This window comes from Opisthocomus hoazin, chromosome 10, assembly GCF_030867145.1.
Source record: "Opisthocomus hoazin isolate bOpiHoa1 chromosome 10, bOpiHoa1.hap1, whole genome shotgun sequence".
NCBI classification, from domain to species: domain Eukaryota; kingdom Metazoa; phylum Chordata; class Aves; order Opisthocomiformes; family Opisthocomidae; genus Opisthocomus; species Opisthocomus hoazin.
In genome coordinates this window covers 17650701-17673002 of record NC_134423.1, presented here as the reverse complement: position 1 = coordinate 17673002, position 22302 = coordinate 17650701, and the positions used below count along the sequence as shown (strand labels likewise).

Here is a 22302-nt window from a genome sequence, read left to right as displayed (position 1 = left end):
TTAGCATTCTAAAGGAGTGGGTTTCTACTTTGAGTTAGGGTACTTAATCCCACAGGACAGCATTCTTCACCAAGCATACAACAGTTCCTGCCAGCCTTCTTTCCCAAATGCCAAATTGCTCTGGCAGCAGCCATCACTACTGTCCCCAGCAATACATTTGCAATGGATTTGTATCAGTTTGGGTGCAGTATGCATATACTGCACAGCACGCATGAAGATCTTCTCCTAGGGCAATGGTAAGAGCAAGCTGCTATTGCCACAGTTCATGCAGCCCAGTGACTTCTGCTCCCAAGCACACACAGGAAGGAGAGTATCTGGGAGCAGTTTCCACAGGCAGTTCCCGTGTTTCTCAGCAGGCAATTCTTAGCCGTCTATTCCACAGAGTAGGCAAGGACCTTTGTGAGAACACGCTCGGAACAGTGTTAACAATTTTTGGTGCACATCAGCATGAGCTATTAGGATGCAAGGAATGGGTTGCCATTTATATCTCACTAGTTGTGCAAGTGAGTTGTATTAAACACTCAAACGCATATGGACCAAACCAGTTTTCACCTAATGGTATCTTGGCATTCACTAGAGGGTGAGAAATAGACTCTGACCACAAATTTGTTTCCTGGGGGGAATAAAAAGAGTAGCAAATTTATCAGAACAGACTAATAAAGCAGTAAAGAATGCTCAGAAAAGGCAAGAATAAAGTATTCTTGCATTTATTTTTATTTCACTACACAGAGACACCACAGTCAAAATACTGGAATTTTTGAAATGACATGTCAGCAGGTTCTGAGTTTTTTGAAAACTAAAAACTATTTCAGTTACACATCATTCAAATCACAGCTTCACAGGAGTGACATAAGTGATTGCACTCCTCCTGTTAATTAATATAGCTATGCAGAGTCTTACATGGCTCATCTGATAAGCTACTGAATTCAAGCAGGGAAAAAAATCCCGACGGCTGTGACCACGTCAGAGGAAGAGGACAAATGCGCACTGTTTCCCTGGAAAGCAAAAAGCTTCTCAGATGAAGGACTGTTCGTAGGCAACGGCTAGTCAAAGATGCTTGTGAGGAAAGCTGATCCAATCTAGGTGGATGAAGAGTTAAACAGATACCAAGAGCAATGGGCGAAGCAGCAGATGTCATCCCTGAGGCCTTCCCGAATTCCACACATGATTGAAAGTGCTTTCAAAAGCAGACAGGTAGGAAGCACTCAGAAAGTTTGCTTTATCATTGGTCTCCTATATAATCACAGGGCTGGACTCCCTAACCAATACCAACTGGAGGTGTTTGTAACGCTAACAGAGAACTGCATGCTAATCCTGAGGCAGAGACTACTGGCTAACAAGATAAAGCTGAAAACAAACCACTAAATAAAAATAATATTAAAAAAAGGGTAAGCAAATTTCTCTTACCCTCTATAGTTACAGGTGACTGCCAGGGCACTGAGATGAACATCTACAATATCCACTTACTGACAAAACAGACAACTGGCCAAGACAATTCCAGCCAAATCATAAGCCTATCTTCCACCCTCACCTCAGAGAAAATTGTGTCCTACTAGGAAATCTAACAGTCAGAAAAGAAAGATCTAACAACCAACCTCACCCACCACTAACCACTAGTAAGTGTCCTAAGCTTTCAAAATTATAAGTCCTGAGCAGGCACATATGTCCTTTAAGGCACATAATGTTACCAATATATTTTATGACAGCAATAGAATTGACCAGATTTTTAAAAAAGTAAGTATAGAACTATGTTAGCATCAAATTAAGAAGAGCTATTTGTTGGTATTTTTGTATATCACAAATATCCTAAAATATTCACCTGTATCTTACATTCCAAAGCAGCGCCCAATTCATCTTCTATCAATTACTTGGCTTCAGTGACATTCAACATCAGCGAGTTTCAGACACTACTCAAGATGAAGAGAACCACTTGTACATCTCTGCTGTCGCTGAGCACTTCTGCACTTCACCGAGTGCACTACCACCCTCTACCAACAAGAGGAGGGTCCTCAGCCACAGCCCATGGGACCCAAATAACAGAATCCAGCTCAAGAAACAGTCCCACCACCTCCTTCTCAGAAAAAGACCCAGAGCAGACATTGGTGTAGGATACACTCTCTTGAGAGACAAATTCCTTTTCTTGCATCTGCATTTAGCTGTTTAGACCATGAGCCTTTCTCAGTTAATCAAGCATGAAAAAAGTAAAGACAATTAGAAAGATACTTTCGGGCACAGGCATCTCGGAGTCAGCCTTAGCAGGGCATCAACATAGTTCACATGGGGGAGAACCCAGAAATAGGATCCACACTCCTCAGATTTTAAAGTTGGCTTGATCACACAGTTTGTTTACTGGTATTATAATACAGATCTGAATGTTATTTTATAAAAAGACAAGGTGCTTTGTACATTACCTCAGGAAACTAGAAGCAGCAAACCTGAGGCTGGCACACTGAAGGCTGATCTAAACATACCTTGCTGAAAGAGAGAGTATTACTTGTTTGGGGTCAGTGCTAAACTAGGACAGCTACAGGATTTTAGTTAGCCCATCAGAACAACTAAGCAAGCTGACATCTGCTTATGAACTGTCATGTGGAAACATCCTTCTAGATTAACACACAAAGTTAAAAAAAAAAAAAATCCAAATTGTTCACAACATCTTCCCCACAGATCTCCTTTTTCACTTTCTCCACTAACTGTTCTCACCCCACACAAACCCACCACACACTTTTTTGTGTATTTTTTTTAAACTGATAGGTGATACTGAAGGGTCCACTTCTTCCTTTTCTGAGCTATAAAGACTAGAAACCTCAGGAAAAAACCCACGCTAACATGCAAGGGCCAATACTTACTCATGGGAGATTAGGTTCCCCATTCTCTGGTCACACTAGTGCACAATGCAGATCAGGAGAAATCCAGACAGCTCAGTCCAAAGGCAACAAGAAATGCCTTACACTGGAAGGACCCATTATGCTCCGACCCCGCACATCCTGGAGAGGCAGAGGCCTGCTGACAGGATACCCGTCTGCATTGTGACCATATGACCTTTTCTCCCCACTCACTGATAACAGGCAGCATTGCTAAGGAACTGCCACTACAGCTCACAAAAGCTGCCCCAAACACACTGATCTCAGAAAGCAATGAACAGCCAAAGAGTTCCAGGACTGTTTCAAGCTAATTTCATGCAGCCAAAGATTAGGCAATGCAAGCTCTGCACAGAGACAAAGCATCAGGTACTTGATTCTGGCATCTAAAGTGAATAAGTTCAAAACCAAAATTTCATGGTTTCAAAGGCAATTTGGAACGTTTCCTTCTTCATTCACCTTGCCCAGGAGATCCTTATTTGCCCCCTTTGTAGCCACTTACGCAAGAAATGGTGGATCAGTGACTGCTTCTGTAGATCCACAGACAGCTGCAGCCTGGGAGCGTTTTCGTGGTCCGAGACACACGCAGGCTGCAGCCTGCACCTCTTCTGTATTGACTGTTGACACTCTCAAGCTCGCCTTGCTACTCTTTTCCAACACTGTGGTGCTTCCAGTGGTTCTGGTGGCATAGTAAGGGACAGGCAGTAACCTAGTCAATCACCAGGAACATGCTAGCTACGTCTAGCAGCACTGCAGCTTGTCTAGGCTACTCTCTCAGACCAATTTATCTCCCCAAATGTCTCTTCCTGGCTATAAATGCCTACTCACGCTTTTGCAGTCCTGATGTTAACTTGAAGGGGTCAGTCTGAATTTATTCCATCTGTACAGCTGAAGAGATAGAGTATTCACTGCTGCTTTGAATACACCAGGAGTCTTACAGGTTTAATGCCCTAGTATCCAGCTGCTCTGTAACACAGACACGCACTTCTGAGAGACACACACACTCGACAGCCCATTAGAGGCAGCAGCACTAGGCAGAGAGTTGCACAGGGGGTGTTTGTATACATGGAGCAAGGACGTTCAGCTTCTTATGCCCACATCTGACTGCCAGCCACTTTGGAGGGGACGGGGGGGATGAGGGACAACACGAGTGGGACAGGACAACAACAACAAAAAACCCCAACACAGTAACGGCCCACAACAGAGCATCATATACAAAATACAAGCAGATCATTTCACCATTAAAACTGTGAACTGTTAAGCTGTTGCCTCTGAGAATACAAATACTCCAATATCAATCAGGTAAAAACAGTGCAAGAAGAGAAGTACTCGTTGAACTACTGAGTCTGCCAGGGAGTGACTGCATACAAATGAAGTCCAAATGACACTGAGTGTTTATCTCAGTTAGTCTGCTCCTAACAAATTCACGGATAAATTATTTTTAGGGGTTACATAATATTTTTAAAGCTGAGGGGTAGGGTATGTGGGGGAGATAAGGCTACCACCTATTACAGAGACTGAACTGTCCAAAAATTCTTGGTCTGATGAAGTCAGACAAAACATCCTTCATAGAGCTGAATCAGCAAGTTAGTTATCCTATCATGAACTTCCAGGTTTTACCATTACTCTACTGTTAATTGTGTTAGTATATTCTAAAGTACACATTCAAAATTAATTGGTCAAAATAGCTGGGTCTGTTAGCAGGTGCCATTTTCACAATCTCTAGCAGCGAATCTGTTTCTAAACAGTATCTAACAAGATGATGAAATAGAAGGTTTCTCAGCTGATATGTAGACAATCAACAACTTAAAGCTTTAAAGGCAATGCCTGTCAGCCTGTGATACTTTGAACTGATCATAACACAGAAATCCTTTTTATCTATGCCTATTAAAATAGTTTTAAAATGTGTTCTCTACACAGCAAAGCAAGAGTCAAACTAATAAAGTAGCACTTCCAGAAGTGCATAGTGTTTGATTTCCACAAAAGTCACCATGAACCTATCTAGACTCAATCAATACATATTAAGGTAAGACATTCTTGAACGGTTCATTTTGGGCAAGAAAACAGCATTTGGAAAGAAAGTTCAAGCTTTTAATGAGTTTATAATCTGCCCAGAACTTTATCAGAACAGAATGGTCTTGCCTGGGTTACAGCTGTTCATAGTCAATGACTATAAAGGACAGGTATTAACACTTTCTATTCTCACCTCTGTCCTTCCCAAATTCACACGGTAGGAAAATCATGCTAATGACAACTGGGAGAGTGACACCTACCTTAGTAATGGAAGCCCAAGACAGGTCAGAAAACAGCATAAAAGGCATATGCAGAAAGAAAGGGTGAGAAAGAAGGCATAAATTAAGAAATGGTGACATGGTGATGACTATAATACAAAGCACTGAACAAATCAGAGAACGATACATTTTGATTCTCATCCGAGTACCCGAAAGCAAACTCTAGTCTGTGAGAGTGCGCACATGCTTGTGTACATATGCAAGTCTGTGCATGCAGTCGGAGTATGTTGCCAGTTCCACGGACTGTAAATGATAAAATATGTCCTTATCACAAACGTGATGGAATTCACAACAAGATTACAACAAAGAGTTCTAACTTGTTACCTTACAAGTTTTAGCTGTTGTCTAAACTTGAGTCGGGGGGGGAGCTAAAAATGTTTCATTTTGGTGAATTGAAACACTATAATGTTACTCCAGCAAGAGGCATTTACCTTTGCCATGTCTGCAACATCCAATAACTTAACTAGAAACGCATTACACTACTAACTGGTCTCCTTTGCTTGAACCAGTAAGACAAAACACATAACATGCTATCATCTAATTCAGTGGTGTTAAAGGCTCTCTCTGACGTTTATACAAACACTTCAAGTCCAAACAATTTTACAGGAGTTTTCAGCGAGTTGAAATCCATTTCTCAGGTTGAACAATGATTCCTGACACATCCCAGACCTCCAGCAGGTGACTGATTGCAGTCAGACAAACAACTATCATACAGAAAAAGCAGTTTGGCATGTGTAAGAGAAATATAAAAATCAGATGAATTAAAATAGTTGTACAGCAACTGAAAATAAAGGTCTCTAATTAGGAGTAGGGCTCTTCAGAGTATGTATTTGATTAGTATTGAAAAATTCATTTTATTGGCTTTCTTATTTTAATCTTTGGTTCAAGTTTCTGTTTTGCTTTTTCAATATCCTTCTACAGAAAAGATTCACACAGAATGTAAGGAAACAGCAAAAACAGGATGGTTAAATTAACATAAAACGGTAGTATCTGGTGGACAACTAGAAAGCTTTTTTTTGAGGAAGCCAGTATAAAAATGCCTGAGTAGCCTAACAGAGAGCGCACTTTGTAGTAAACAATTGCTCTAGGCAATAACATCCTGTTGCTCTTTTGTTCCAGCTAGATAGGTCAAGAATCAACTAGCACTAAACCAATCCCAGAAAAGAGCATCAAAGGATATTACAATGATAAAACAGTACAGCAGCATTACCTTTTAAGATTTGATAACACCAAGAATTATATATTAAGGCTTTCTTAAATTTCATACCATGACTGTATATAGTGCACAGATAAAAAGAGAACAGAAAATTCAGCTTTGGGTATGTGCAGATAAGGCAAGCTGAAATAAACATACTAATAGTTTGGAAGTTCAGAACTGAAACCAATAAATAGCTTGGCCCAGTGAAAGAGCATAGAAAGGAAGGGATCTGCAATGGGCTGAACATATTCCACGTCTCGTGTAGAGCAATCCCTCCCATGCCATGTACTGAGGTCCAGAAAGTCAGTAGAGGGAAAAAAAAAAAAAAAGATATTATCAACTATTACACGGTGTTCTACAGCTCACGTCTACGCAGACTGCTGACCTCATTAAGGAACAGCTACAAACAGCAAGAAAAGTTACAACACTTGCACGGGTAGAAATGCACTAAAGCCACAACCCCGTTAAAGTACTAGCACAAGAGGTACACACCATGAATCACAGCAGAGTTTCTTTTATAGCGTTCTTCTCAAATCTATGAAACATCTTACTCAAGGTACCCAGCTTTACACTACTAGCAGCTTGTATTTCAAACACAAATCATTGATTAGAGACCTAGATCATCACATAGAAGGCTCCGAAGCCTAGGAGCAGCTCAAAAATGATGCTGAAAGCTACTTACAGCTAAAGCGACTACATATTTCAGTTGAATAAACACCTTCTTGCATCTGCCAATTTTACTAGTTGAAACTGCTGTTTTTCCGTAAGTTAAAAACCCCGTATCTTCGCAAGTTCCCTATCCCATCCAAGAGCACTTTACATATTTCAAATTGCATTAAAAGTCTAGGTTTTGTTTTTCACCTTGAGATCATCAGAGACCATAAAAATTATGTTTTGAGTTTCACAACAAAAATTCCTTAAAAGCATTTAATGGAGCGATAAGCAGTCTTTTCATCTCAAATCAACCTTTCAGAGTCTGAATGATTAAGGTTTTGGATCTTCCATTACTTACACTGAGGTTAGCACAAAATGTTTTCCCTTAAGCAGTCCACTAGATATTGACACTCTTCACCCAACTAATCTTAAAAACACCATTTAAGAACAGACCTTCCTCACATGTTATAGAGAAGGAAGTACTAAGAATTTTAAATAAAATTCTTTAGATCATAAAAAACACTCCAACAAATAATTGTAAGATCAGGCTAGTTAAGAGCACTTACATATGCTATATTCAGCTTGAGGAATTCCAGCAGCAGATAGATACAAAGCTGACAGTATGAGAAATATTCCCAATGAAGTTATTGCTAAAACTCTCCATCTCATTTGAAAGAAAGCATTTCCTATGGAATGGTGAGCTTTAGCTGAAGGAAAGCAGTTCCTGCAACATTCAGCCCTTGCAAGTGAGGCAGACATGTATTTATTATCTAAATGATAATAAATTTTGTTAGCATCACCAGTTCCTTTCACCAGGAGGAGGAAAGTGGGAAGGAGACTTTGCCGTCTTGACCATTCCTTCACAACCCAGCGAGAGCTCTGCTTTCTGTCCATTGTAACCAACACAGCTGAACCATTTTTCTTCGAAGAAGTTCTCTCCACGCATGCAAAGCAAGTTTTAGAACAAGGAAGATCTACATTAATCAAATTTGTGAACATAATGAAAGTCATTAACTTCCACCTGACGACTGCAGTCCAATTTCACTAATTCACTATAAGAACTTAACTGTTAATTGTACCAGCATTCTGTGTTCATAAATATGGAAGTCTCCTCCTTCACGAAATGCTGGATGCTGCTACAGATTGTATTTAACACCTGCATTTGACTGCAAATTAAGGAAAAGACTCTAGAAGATAAGAGTCCGCTAATGGAGTTATCCGTTTGTCAACAGAATTTTACTTTAAAAAAAACAAAACAAAAACCAAAAAACCCCCTCCAAACAAAAAAAAAAAAGAACAACCACCAAACCACTTTTCAACTTGTGCAACCCAATATCCACAACAGTCACAGCCAATGTTTGTTCATTGAGGCTGAAAGAAAGCCTTTAAAAAAAACAAAACAAAACAAACCCAGGTACATAAAATACCTTCTGGAAACCATCTGATCTACAGAAATCCTATTACTGTTAAAAAAACCTCAAACCAACCCACTAACAAACCCAAAACAAAATCAAAAAACCTCCTAAAACCCAAACAAGCAAGCATCACCATTTCTACAACCGTCTAAACTATTCCAGACACACTGGATTCCAGATCACACCTTACAATGGGAAAGTCCGTCACAGTCTAGAATAAATTCAGAGCATTTCTGAAGCACAGAGGCATACATGTCTTTTTTTTTTTTCCCTATTTGAGTGCCCCATATAAGAACAGAGTCAGATGAAGCAGACAACCAGTACAGAGGTGCTGGGGAAGCCATAGGGTTTGAACAGCAACCAAAGCACTGGGCTGCCTCAAGCTCAGGCACCAACATGCCAAACAAAATTACTGTTTTCGTCAGAAGCAATCCAGAGGAAGACTAGTCCACGACAGTCTCCAAAGTAATGCCTATAAGATTTCTGGTCATCAGCGTCATCTCCAAAATACAGCAATATTAGAAGGATTGTAGGATAAGTTGTGCAGAAGTAGAGAAGACAAACCATGTATCCAAGAACTTCAGTTCACCAGCAGCAAGCTAAATAACCATAAACAACCTACTCCAGTAGTCTATCCTAAAGGAATGTAAAAATATATCTAAAGCTTTCCAGAATGAAATACCATATACTTGTGAGAAATCTTCTGTGACCTGCAGAAAACAACAACACTTGTTCTACACAGGACAGGTCTCAAGTGACTAAGAAACCCAAAATGGCAAACGCTTGCAAGTGGGAAGTCTATTTTTGCCTGTGGGAAGCTGCTGTTACTAGTTTGATCCCTGAAACAGATCAAACATAATAGACACAACAGATCAAAAAAGCTAGCTCATTTATCATGTTATTTAGGCAACATAAGAAGAGCTAGGCAAAATAAGCAAGTCCTTAATTCAGACTGGGAGCGTTAAGAACTCTGACACGTACAAATCTTTAAACTAAAGAAGTTGACCATGAGCCAGCAGTGTGCCCTGGTTGCCAAGAAGGCCAATGGGATCCTAGGGTGCATCCTAGGGTTCTCCTCCCCCTCTACTCTGCCCTAGTAAGGCCCCATCTGGAGTATTCTGTCCCGTTCTGGGCTCCCCAGTTCAAGAAAGTTGAGGAGCTACTGGAGAGAGTCCAGCGGAGGGCTACGAGGATGGTGAGGGGACTGGAGCATCTCTCCTGCAAGGAAAGGCTGAGGGAACTGGGCTTGTTTAGCCTGAAAAAGAGAAGGCTGAGAGGGGACCTTATAAATGCCTAGAAATATCTTAAGGGTGGGTGTCAGGAGGATGGGGCCAGACTCTTTTCAGTGGTGCCCAGCGACAGCACAAGCAGCAACGGGCACAAACTGAAGCATAGGAAGTTTCGTCTGAACATGAGGAAGAACTTCTTCCCTCTGAGGGTGATGGAGCACCGGAACAGGCTGCCCAGAGGGATTGTGGATTCTCCTTCTCTGGAGATATTCAAAACCTGCCTGGACAAGGTCCTGTGCAGTCTGCTCTAGGTGACCCTGCTTTGGCAGGGGGGTTGGACTAGATGATCCCCAGAGGTATCTTCCTACCATTCTGTGATGCTGTGAAACTGGCTATTAAATACATGCACATAGGCAAGCGGCATGATTTTATTAAATGCCATTCCAAAGCTCTACAGTGAAAGCAGGTATTTTAATAGAAAACAGAAATAAACACATTGTCATTCTGGACAGTTCTTTAACAATTCTATTTTTAACCCAGCAAACCACTGAAAAATGTAATTCCTTCTGTAACCAAAGAAATAACAGAGCCTTAACCGAGATAGCAACAGTCCTTCAGTCTTTCAAAGATCATTCTACAATTACTGTTAGAAAATTCTGTATTTAGTATTGCAGGCAATTGTCACAAAAACACAGTAACCAGGAGTGAACAGCTCTGTGTCAGAAAATGCTTGATTAAAGTGCTTAAACTACAGAAATCCCAGTCTTAGCAACCTGAAAGTTTTGTACTAGCAAGTCCCTCAGCCAAAAACCCTGTAGCTAAGGACGTTCCACCTCAACAAGCACATTTAGGAGGACTAGCCAGTTACCACTGCTATGACAAAGAAAAGCAGCAGCAATTGTGTCAGTCCACTCCTGCGGATCTGAACCAACACTTGTAACTATATTCAAAGATAAACGTATCCCAAGTATGCAACAACAGGCACAGCTACCCACTTCACAGGTCAAGACAATACTCTGCAGCAGTTAATGCTCCCAACTGATTTTTTCAAGCAGCCTGAGGCAAACAGCACTGTGAGAGAAAGTCTGACCTGGAGGTGGGAAGTATACTTTACGGCATTTCTTTCCTCTTTAAAATAGAGGACAAAAAGTAATTTTTAAAAATAACGTCATTACAGCTCTTTATTTTCCTACACTGAGATCAGCTGTAGCAAAGTGTATCATCCGTTCACTTGCCTTTTTTCTATACACTATCCTGCAATGTGAAAGAATTCACAATAAAAAAAGAATTCATAATGTGATCAGCATTCAGTTTTAGTCTAATATTGTTCCTAGATCATATTAATTTTAGCCTGTTCTTGCATATTCATCCCATTAGAACTTTTGATGATAGGATCATAAACTATTTCTTTTTCAGAGACAGACACCTTACTAAGTAAACAAAATTGGTATTGTTCACAAACTGGTTTATATTTTCTCCTGTATTCATTTTTCTGCATGTGACCCTAGACTTCATTTTCCACACACTGCTAAGAACCTGCTCTGAATACAGAATTATTAGTTTTCCCCACTGACTTTTCTAGTGCTCATTATTTCAATATCCAAGTAAGTCGTAAGAAGTCCTGTGGGTGACAGAAGGATACCATATCCATTTTACAGAAGAAAAACTGACCAGAGAAATTCAGGACAACTGCATCTGCCAGATTCAGGCACTGAAATTCAGATACCTAAATGCAGCACGTACAGGATGTACCTCAGCTACAGCTTCCCTTTCATCCCAGCTTCTTCATCATTTTGTTTGTGTCAGTAACATCATATTAGCAATCCTTTATAAAGTCCAAGTGACTAATACACCATTAACCAAGAAAACTAGAATAAATGCATAACTTGAGGGGGAGGGAGGTAGAGAAGGAGGAAAAATCCACGCTCTAATACTGCATTCAACTGCCTCAACAATGACACCAACGTCTCCTCATCTTCCTTATTTTATTACAATTACTATATTTACCATATAATCATATACAATAGCTGAAACAAGTAAAGAAGTTTTGCAGATAACCACGCTTTCTTTTACCAGACAATTTTGATTCATACCCTAAGCAAATCCATCTCGCAGAATGGGTCACAGAGCAGCCCCGGGGAACCAGCGATGTGCAGACTTAAACCATGCAAAGCCTGCAAAACAAGGGCGGGGGAGGCTTTTACAGAAAACTCCTTGATGATACATTGTATATGATTTGGGTTTCCAACTTTGTGGTTTTGTTGTAATTCTGTGTATACAATCGTCCAGATTTAAACTCTGGGAAGTCAAAAATTACAATCTAGAGAGGCAGAAATCTAGTTTCCATTCTAGTACCCGAGGCAAAAGCAGCTGGCAGCTGTTTTCCTATAACCCTAAAATCACTTGTTTTGTCATCTGTGCAGAATCACACATGAAAACTACGAAGAAGACTGAGCAAGTTCTTTACATGTGAATCCGTAAGCACCAACTGAATATCAAAGTCTCTGATCATGAACAAACTGCATTTTTCACATTTGTAACTGGGAAAAGTTTGGCTAAGCTTTTGAATTGTGGAAAAAGTTGGATCTGATAGATTTATTACATACTCAAACTTTCCCGCCCTTCACCCAGCTGTTCCAAAGGAACATGTTCACATTCGAAACGATGGAGGGAAGATCAGAATTGTTCAGTTTTGACCAGATTTCAAGATATTTTCCCCATAGCAAGGGAGGCCAAGAAACAACTAAACTGACCAAAGTTTAATAAAGTTAAAACAGAGAGCCTGAGGCATGGAATGTTTCGGTCCAACCAGATAGCCTTAAAAAGTTACTAGCAACTGAAACAGGATCTTACAATGGGAAGTGCTATGCAACCCTTGCAGCATGCTGTGCTAATTTTCCATTAGAGCTTCTATGCAATTCAAATATTAAGATGAAGGAAAAAAAAAAAAAATCATCTGAGAGCTTTATGGTTACTTCTCCAGAAGTAATGCAGAACTTGAGACAGCAAGCCATGCTAACAAACTAGGAATAGTATTTCACAGTTTTAATAAAGTCAATTCCTGCTAGGGGCACAACAAGCACGCATCGACACAGAGATCATCACTGCCAGAACACAAAGATGATCAAAGGCAGTTTTGGTAAAATATCCTGTTGGCTCACAGACAACATTACTGACATTTCACACAGGTCACCAAACAGCTTTCAGACAGATACAGCTATTAGTCTTCCTGTACCTACAATTAAAAAAACCCCTGATCTTCTTGATGAAGTTAACCATTCCATCAATATTCTCCCCTACGCACACGCCACAGGCACGATGCAAAGCCCACCCCGCCTGCCCGCCACCCAGGCACAGTAACAGGTACACCAGCATCAGCTCCATGTGCTCAGGAGCTACGGCCTCATGGCAGAAGTCGCTGTAGAAGCCACTTTCCATTACCCACGGCTTTACTGCAAAAAAACCACTGAAACGTAGACAACATTTCACACCCTCACTCACGGCAACGTGGAGAAAGGCACCACCGATCAGGCCCCCAACTACCTTCTGCACAATTTTAACTCACGCGCCGCCGCAGTGGTTCAGACCCTGTCTGCGACAAAGCCTAAAACAAAGACTTTATTCTCCAGCACTGCGGGAGGGAGTGGGGGGCAGAAGAAATCCCGCTTCGCCCATCAAGCTCCGTCACGAGGAAGTTGCCCAACGCACGCGAGTTTCGCCGTCTGCAGGGGGAGGCTCGCACAGCCTTCACACCGCAGCCTAGAGACAGGAATGCTGGTGCTAGGAGACACGGCAGCCGCCCGCTCCCCGGGGCGGCCCGGCAGCCGCTGCGGAGGGGAGCTGGCGCGGGGGCGCTGGGCCCGCCATGCCCCTCCCCCCCCCCCCCCCGCCCCTCAGCCCCGCTCCCCCACCCCACCAGACCGCGGCGGGCCCGCAGAAAACCGCCGCCCTGAGGGGAGACCCGGCCAGCCCGGCCCCGCGGTGGAAACTACCGCCCGCCCGCCGCGGAGAAAGGAAGCGGGAAGCGGCCGCAGGCCTCACCTCCTCGCCCGGCAGCCCGAACACCTCCACAGGAGAAGCCGCCATCGCCCAGCGGCGCGCGCGCCCGGCAGCCCCGCCGCCGTGTTTACCCGCCGCCGCCACCGCCCCGCCGCGCGGCCCGCCCACAGCCCCGCCCACAGCCCACCGCGAGGGCGGCCGCGCGCTCCCCTCCTCTCTCCGGCCCTCCGCCTCGCCTGATTGGCGCAGAAGTCCGCGCCACCGCCCACCCGGGAGGGGGCAGCGCTTTCCGATTGGCTCTCGATCCTCGCCCCGCCCGGAGACACGCGCCGCGCGGGCAGCCCGAGGGGGCGCGCGGCCACAGGCGGCGGGGCGGGTGCCCCTGCCTCAGCTCCAGCGGCTGGCATGGCGCCGGGCGCCCGCCGCGGGGGGCACCGGGACAGCGGCCTGCCCCGGCCTGCCTGCCCCCGCCGCTCGGGGGGTGCGCACGGCGCTTTTCTGAACATCCTCCGTGGGGTTTGCGTCGCTGGGGTCTTGTCCGCGTGTCTGAGGCCAGGCGCGAGCTGCGGGAGCTCTCGCCTGAACCCTTCTCATCCAGGGAACCTTCTGGGATTGTGAGGAGTTGGGGAGAAGCGAGAGGAAGAAATAAGCGTCGTAGGTGTGCAGAAAGGGCCTCGCCTGCCGGGGTGAGGCAAAGCTGCCTTCCAGGGTGCCGGGGGGAGGAAAGAAGTCCCCGCTATGTGAGGAGCTGACCTGCCGTAACAGCCAAGCAGGGAGAATGCCAAAGGAGAGAAAAAGATAAACTGTCTGAAACCAAATGTTGTAAAGACTTCCCATTTTCTCGAAAGAAAGATTGCCCCCCCACCTCGGTTCTAACTTCTAAGCAGTGTAGCAACGCGTTGGTGAGGGAGCATGGCAACGTTTCCGCTGAAGGCCTGAGGTCACTCTCAAATCGCCATTCAGCAGTGCTTCCCGGCTGTCACCCACACTCCCCTTGGCAGGACTGGGTTCCATGACAGGTTTTTAAGTGGCTTGAATTCACGCTGCCTTCAGCAGCTGCCCATGAATCCCTCAGGAGTGCCCACCGGCCTTCTCGGCTGGCAGAGGACAACAAGAAGAGCTGTGCTAAAACAAGTGTAAATTAAGTAGGGTGTTTTAGTCTGAGCTTTGTAGCTGTAAGCCTTTCTACAAGCCTGAGCCTAACTCTTCCATGCACTGCACAGCCTGTGAGTGCAGAGAACGTACCTTCGTCTTAGGATGAACATGTGGAAAATCACATGCGTCGCTAACATCAAACAAATGTAGCGGCATCTGTACTAGCAGGGAACCAGTGTCTGTCATCGTTTTTCAGCTCATCCAGCCCAGCCCCTCACCATCTGGGTGACCTACTTCTCTCAGCAAAGAAACTCTACAATTTCCAAAACCAGCACAGACCCAGGCTCAGCTCTTTGGAGTGTGCCCCAAGCAGACCACGATGTACCCAGGTAACTAACACCTCCACAGCAGGGCTCAGGCGAGCCTGTGCCCACTACCTCACACACTTGCGCTCTCCTCCCAGGGCTAGCAGGAGGGTCCGAGGAAAGGCAGTCTCAACAGCAACATCAGTTTGTGCGTGTCCCAAAATAAAGGTAGGGTATTACGTGTGAAAAATCAGGTGAGTGTCTGACAAACAGACAAAGTGCCATTTGGGCAAATGTCTCCATAGTCTTCACTGTCTATGAATATGAACAGGTAGATTTACATGGGGAAACAATGTCTTTTATTAGACCAACAGATAAAGTTTGGAAAAAAGACCCAGATAAGCTTTGGGGTAATTAAAAAAACCCGAACCCCTTTCTGTTTCTGCATCAAGCCTCTGGAGACCCAACGTTTCTCTCCAGTTGCCTTCACTCAGCCTCTCCCAGCACGTTTAAAGGCTTGTCCAGATTTAAGTGGGAAGGTTCCTTAGTGACAGCCAAGTAAGGAAAGCTTGCCTAAATTACAGCAGGCAAGACTTCCAGGTCCAGTTGCTTTGTGAAGCATTGTTTCTGGGATTGAGCCTAACGTTCATTAGTAAATTGTTCTTACAACTTGCTAGAAAAAGCATAGGGGTTTGTGGCCGTCGAACATGAACACCTGGTTTTGCAGTGCTGCCTCTTATACTCTGCGAGATTGTACAAACCATGTCAGACAGAAAGCGTTGGAGCTCCCTATAAATCTACTACAACGTTACTCTCACTTGCCTAAACTCTGCTCATCTTTTTCCACAGTCTCAGTCTCAGCTTTGCTGTACTCTAGAAGGCTATGGGAAGAAGCACTCTAAAGCATCTTGAAGTCCTGTTTAACAAAGTTTTTGTTTGTGAACATTATATTAGCACATTATATTAGCACATTAGTCACTGGGCTTTTTTGTAAGACATCAAAACTCAAACATTAAATTCTGAGTAACATGTAATTTCAATAACTTTGAAATTTAAAATAATGTCCTTTTGAAATTTACAGGGCATTAGCGTATTCAGTTTGTTGTATTACATTTTTTAAGTAGCAGAGTGTAATGCAGTCCCAAATAAGATCTCATTGATTTGTTTTTTTTGTGGGAAAAGACCACTGCTTGTCCAGAACAGGAGTTACAACACAGTCAAATCCCAAATCCGTAAGTAGATGACCTGCTATTAACAAGGCTTGTGTTTCTGCATTTGTTACCCAGAGGCATCCATATGGTAAGAGAAGGTCTATGTGCATGTTCAGTGGGATCAATAGTGATGTCCAGTACTCCAGCAAGACATCTAGTAGTTCACTCAAAATAGAAGAGTTTAAAATTATTCTTTTACTTAAAAAGAGGGGAAAATAAACCACAATCTGTTTGTTATCAAACATTCAGTTCTTAGGTAAGATATATATCTCCAGCATTTGATATTTTATGGTCTTACGTAATCACGGACTAATAGTGGAAGAGAGCTCTTCCGAGAGCTCTTCCCCTTTCTGCAGATAATTGATTTTCAGTTGGAGAGGATAACCTGCATTTGGATCATCTGAGTAATGGAACACTTTAACTGTATACAAAGTCCATTAAAAACATATTAATATTTTATGTCGTTACTCATCCCAATAGTGAGTTCTTATCTGGTAACAAAGAAGTTTGACTTCTCTTGCCATCTAAATTAACGTTCAGTCCTATGAAAGAGCAAAAAATTACAAACTTTAAAATATTTTCCATCTCTTAGATGATGGCATTTGGCCTGAGAGACCCAATTTGTGGTCTGAATTTTATATAATTTTACAATATTTGGTTTGCGTCTGTCTTTATTGTAAATGTTTTTATAAACTGAAGAGAATTCATACACGCTAATACGGAACTGCTTTGAAAAAAACAAAGCACTGTTCTTAAAGGAGGAAATAATGTGGGAAAAGGAGATTGGTTTCAGAATTCTAAAGGGTTATCATAATAAAATAATCTTTAGCTTAAGAATATATATTAACTGTGGTCACAGTGAAGTTACAAAAGCTAGTATGTTTCATCTTATTAAATATAGGATACGTTTTTGCTACAGAGGATTTTAAATCAAATTGGATGAATTATCTTACTGCTCTTCCTGTAAACAAAGGAATCAGAAATAATTTTAACCACAATTAAACAAAAAATCTGGATGCAAATGACACATACAGATTTTTGTCATATTGTCTTTTGTTCTACTGAGTCACACAATAGAAAGTATTATGATGAACCGCTCACAATGTCACAGTGATAGGTAAATGGAAAACTACATGCAAGACGGAATGAATAGAAAAAAATTTATATTGCTAGTGAGTCATTGCTATGACTAAGAGAAGTAAACACCTATTCATAGCCTAGTAATCTCAATTTCTCTACTACCATGGCAATGACTCACTAATGAGACTAATGCCAGAGATACAGTTAAGAGCCCAAGACTCAATACGCTACTTGGCTCTACAGTCACATGCAAATACGTGCTAGATCCTGATGCTTAATACTAGATTTCAAACACCGTGATAACAAGATGCAAAATTGATACAAAGATTAAAGCTTAAATTTTGTAAGGAAGAACTTCAGTCTGGTAAAAGTCACCCCAGGCTGACTGTTGTCTCTGCATTGCATTGCAACCAGACTGCCATTCACTCACGCCCAGGTTTTCACCAGGCCCTTATTGCTCCTTTTCATTTTCCTCACCTTTCTGTCTTTCCTTTAATAGCAACATATCTTCTGTTTGGACGTGTGCTGCTTTCTGCATTGCCTGCTGCCAAGCCGCTGCCTTCAGCTGTCTCAAACTCTGCAGCCCTGCTTGTCCCAGTGTGATGACAGCAAGGTGTGATGGTCACACAGGGAGAGACCAGATGTGAACCAGGAATTCTCCACGTAAGTAGTCCCCTTTCAGGGCAGGCTGCACACAAAGTTTAAGACTGCCCTTGAAGCTTGGGTCTGTGTTCCCAAGGCACTAACACCTGCCCTGGGCCAGCTCCTTCCGTCCCCCCGCAGAGATCCCTGTCCCCCGGGAAAGCTACCGAGATCTCCAGCTCCCACCGGGGGAGGCTGTAAGAAGGGAAAGATGTAAGAAACGTTCTTCCTAATTTCTGTGACTAATATAACAGTTTACAAGCAATTTGTTTTGTAAGTCTCTCTGGCTTGGTGAGCAAACCTGCATAGTAAGAAGAGCAACAGTGGTGGAGGTGGAGAGTCACACTCATTTTGTGCATACGCATTTGAATGAAGTGGTAAACACTTGTCTGAATCACCACCACTCAGATGTCATCTTTCTCTCCCTATTTTCAGCTTGAGGGGGAGGAGAGCTGCCAGAACAGAAACGCGGAGGTGCTGAGCTCCAGTTAACTGCTGTCAGGCTGTTACCAGTTTAATTCACCACCAGTGATCCCATGGTTAACACAGTCATTGCGGATATTTCTGCTAACGGCTCAACCCATCGCAATGTTACAGAAGTAAGACCTTTCCGGGGATGACGCAGTGGGCTTTTCTTCTTTAAATACCTTGAGGTTATCATTCTCTATATGTGTATGAAGTAGTATGTGCTGTATGCTCTTTGCCAGTGCCTAAAACATAGCTAAGACCAGAGAAAGCTTACTGTTCTGATTGGGCACGTGACTGAGCAGGACTCATGCACTCCTGGTCTTCACTGCTCTCTCATTTTCACACAAGATGCTCCTTCTTAGAGTGTTTCTCCCTTATTCCATTAGGAAAATGGGAATAGTAATTAATTGCCATTTTAAGTTGGTCTTAATTACTGCTGAAGTTTTTTTAGTGTTCAATTACTTTTGAGTACACAGATTTTCAGTGTGTTGTCTTTGGTCCACTGGTTGACTTCCAATGAACTTGAAAGTGTTGCCACTGGAAATTAATTCCTGATAAGGCCAAACTAGATGTAATAGCACACCATCCAAGAAGTGTCCACACATCTTCAGGCCTGGCTGGCACAGAAAGTAATCCCACAAGAAAGTACTATTAAAAACCAGGATGTCTGACTGTTTTGGTTTGGCCTGGATAAATGCCAGGTGCCCACTAAACCGCTCTATCACTCCCCCTCCTGAGCTGGACGGGGGAGAGGAAATATGATGAAAGGCTCAAGGGTCGAGACAAGGACAGGGAGAGATCACTCACCAATTACTGTCACGGACAAAACAGACTGAACTTGGGGAGAAAAGGGAGTTTGATTTTTATTAACAATCAAATCAGAGTAGGATAGTGAGAAATAAAACCAGAGTTTAAAACACCTTTCCCCCACCCCTCCCTTCTTCCCGGGCTCAACTTCACTCCCGTTTCTCTCCCTCCTCCCCCTCCCTGAGCGGCACAGGGGGATGGGGAATGGGGGTTATGGTCAGTTCATCACACGTTGTCTCTGCCACTCCTTCCTCCTCAGGGGGAGGACTCCTCACACTCTTCCCCCGCTCCAGTGTGAGGTCCCTCAGTTCTCCACAACCTTCTCCAATGTGAGTCCTTCCCACGGGCTGCAGCTCTTCACGAACTGCCCCAGCGTGGGTCCTTCCCATGGGGTGCAGTCCTTCAGGAACAGGCTGCTCCAGCGTGGGTCGCCCATGGGGTCACAAGCCCTGCCAGCAAACCTGCTCCGGCATGGGCTCCTCTCTCCACAGGTCCGCAGGTCCTGGCAGGAGCCTGCTCCAGCATGGACTCCCCACGGGGTCACAGCCTCCTTCAGGCATCCACCTGCTCCTGCATCCCTTCCATGGGCTACAAGTGGATATGTGCTCCGTCATGGAACTCCATGGGCTGCAGGGGGACAACCTGCCTCACCATGGTCTTCATCACAAGCTGCAAAGGAAGACTCTCTGCTCCGGTGTCTCGAGCACTTCTTCCCCCCTCCTTCACTGACCTTGGTGTCTGCAGAGTTGTTTCTCATCATCTCACTCCTCTCTCTCAACTGCCTTCTCACTGCAGTTTTTTTCTTCCCCTTCTTAAATATGTTGTCACAGAGGCGCTACCACCATTGCTGATTGGCTTGGCCTTGGCCAGCAGTGGGTTCATCTTAGAGCCGGCTGGCACTGGCTTTATCAGACATGAGGGAAGCTTCTCGCAGCTTCCCACAGAAGCCACCCCTATAGCCCCCCCACTACCAAAACCTTGCCACGCAAACCCATAGCACTGATAAAGATGTAAGGGTCTGTGCATGCTGTAAAAGGGTACCTGTTAGCGAGAAGACTATTACTTCTGCCAAATGAAGAGAAATGCAAATATCCTCCTGTATTACATAGCTACCTTTTGTAAATGCTATTTATAAAAAAACGCAACTTCAGATAATTCCTAAAGCAACAAAATAATGCTAAAGTTATATGCAACATAACAGGTCTTCAGCAATTCCTTATTCGTAAGCGCCGAGGTCTCCTATTTTGCTCTTGCAGACAGCCATTTTGAGCCCCAGCATTAGTTTTGCTTTCCACAAGTAATCCTTGTCAGGCTAGATTTTAGTTATGCCATTGGCACAAGAACCTCTGAGTGGGGCCTCTTGCACATGGGCACTTTGTCTCTGCTCTCATTTATACATACATAGCAGGAGAGATTGTTCTGATTTTCAAAGCAGTTTGAAGTAGAATCAAATAGCATTGTGTTCCAGTCAGAAATAACTATTGCTAATACACAACTTTTTAAACAGCACATTTCAAAATGCCTATTCTTGTCTCAGAGCAAGGACGAACTGGGCTTGATCTCTCTGAGAACTGATTATCACAGCCCTTGGAACAAATGTGCTGTTGAAGTACAGATACGGAGTAGCCAAATTGAAGACTCAAGGGTGTTTTTGATAGAGGAGGCAAGTGACTCCTAATCAGTTAGTTCATAATGTAGTACAGTTACACAACTATGTTTTCCCATCCATACTAAAAAACAAAGAAGGATATTCGAGAAGAGGGAGCCCAATAGCTCTCTAAAGTAAGCGTGTTGAGAAGCACGGATTGGTAGTGATGGGTAGGTCAGCTACCCGAGGAAGGCTGCAGGGGCAGTCACTTCTCTTGATTCCTGCCAGCCACCCTCCTCCGCAGGGCGCTCAGAAAACCCGAGGCTACAGAGGGACTCAGCCCCAGCAGCAGCCAGATAGCACGCTGTTCAGTTTAGTCTTCACAAAAACCCACTAGCACCAAGTTAATAATTGGCCATAAAGCTACCAACTCCTAGATGAATGGAGATATATTTTCAGCTTCTTATACCTCTTCTTCTCCCTACCTTTAAGATACACGAAGGCTTTAAAAATAAGTTGTCCTGGTTTTGGTCACTAGGACACAAGTTTAGATTATTTGGCATATTTTCTACACAACTCTGAAAATATCGCTACCAAAATGGCTACTTGTATGCATCGGTAGGTTACAATAGAACCTTCTCACAAGCTCCTGAGACTCATTTCCATCCTCGGGACAATTTTTCAAATAAATTTTAATGTTTGTGTGAAAAAAACCCTCCACATATGCAACAGAGTATGCTCCAGATCAGTAGCATGCTGCTAACATTATTTGAACATTATTTGAAACAACAGCTTGAGATCCATTGAAAATTTGATTCTAATGGACATCATCTAGTTAGGTAGTGTGAATAGGCAGAGTTCCAATGATTCACAACTTATCATAATCCATATATTATCCATATCCCATTTATTGAAAGGAAGCTGACAAAAGAGGAAAGATGAGCCACAGGGACAAAAATGGACCTTTTTAATGATTGCAGAGCTGAAGCACTACCAGATATAGAAAATGGGTAGGCAGGGCCAGAAAGAACAGACTCAGGAGGAGCCAGGACAAAGCCGTTGGAGAACAGATATGCAAATGTTCCAAGACAACACATCTCAAGTATTTACATCACTAGTAGGGTACCTCCTACATACTCAAAGCACATAGCAGAAATGTTACAATCTATCAGGAACTAAAATCACTTGGTTGTATATTCTGCATTATATCAAAGTGGTCTTCTATTTTGGGTATTTAAACACTGCAATCTGCAGAATTACACTGCCGTCTTTTTAGCACTGTGTGTTTTCTAAGCAAATTTCTCCATGTCCTCAGTTCACTTTTGACTTAATTGATCTGGCCTTGCTTAGTTTTTATTTCATCCCTTTTTTTTTTTACCAAGTTGAGCAGGAAAAGAAAAAGAGACTAAAATATTTGTAATTTCATTAGGTAATGTTAATTGTGCGCAAGAGGAGCTGG

At 43.2% G+C, this 22302-nt stretch overlaps 1 protein-coding gene across 1 annotated transcript in view; it reads right to left on the bottom strand.

Annotated features, from left to right (window-relative positions):
- The window catches only part of NEDD4 (NEDD4 E3 ubiquitin protein ligase), a 62783-nt gene extending 49016 nt beyond the window's left edge, over positions 1–13767 (bottom strand). The window contains exon 1 of the mRNA XM_075431567.1: positions 13690–13767. Within this exon, the coding sequence (XP_075287682.1) occupies positions 13690–13734 (45 nt within the window). The 5' untranslated portion in view covers positions 13735–13767. The remainder of the gene's footprint in view (positions 1–13689) is intronic.
- Positions 13768–22302: the final 8535 nt, after the last annotated feature.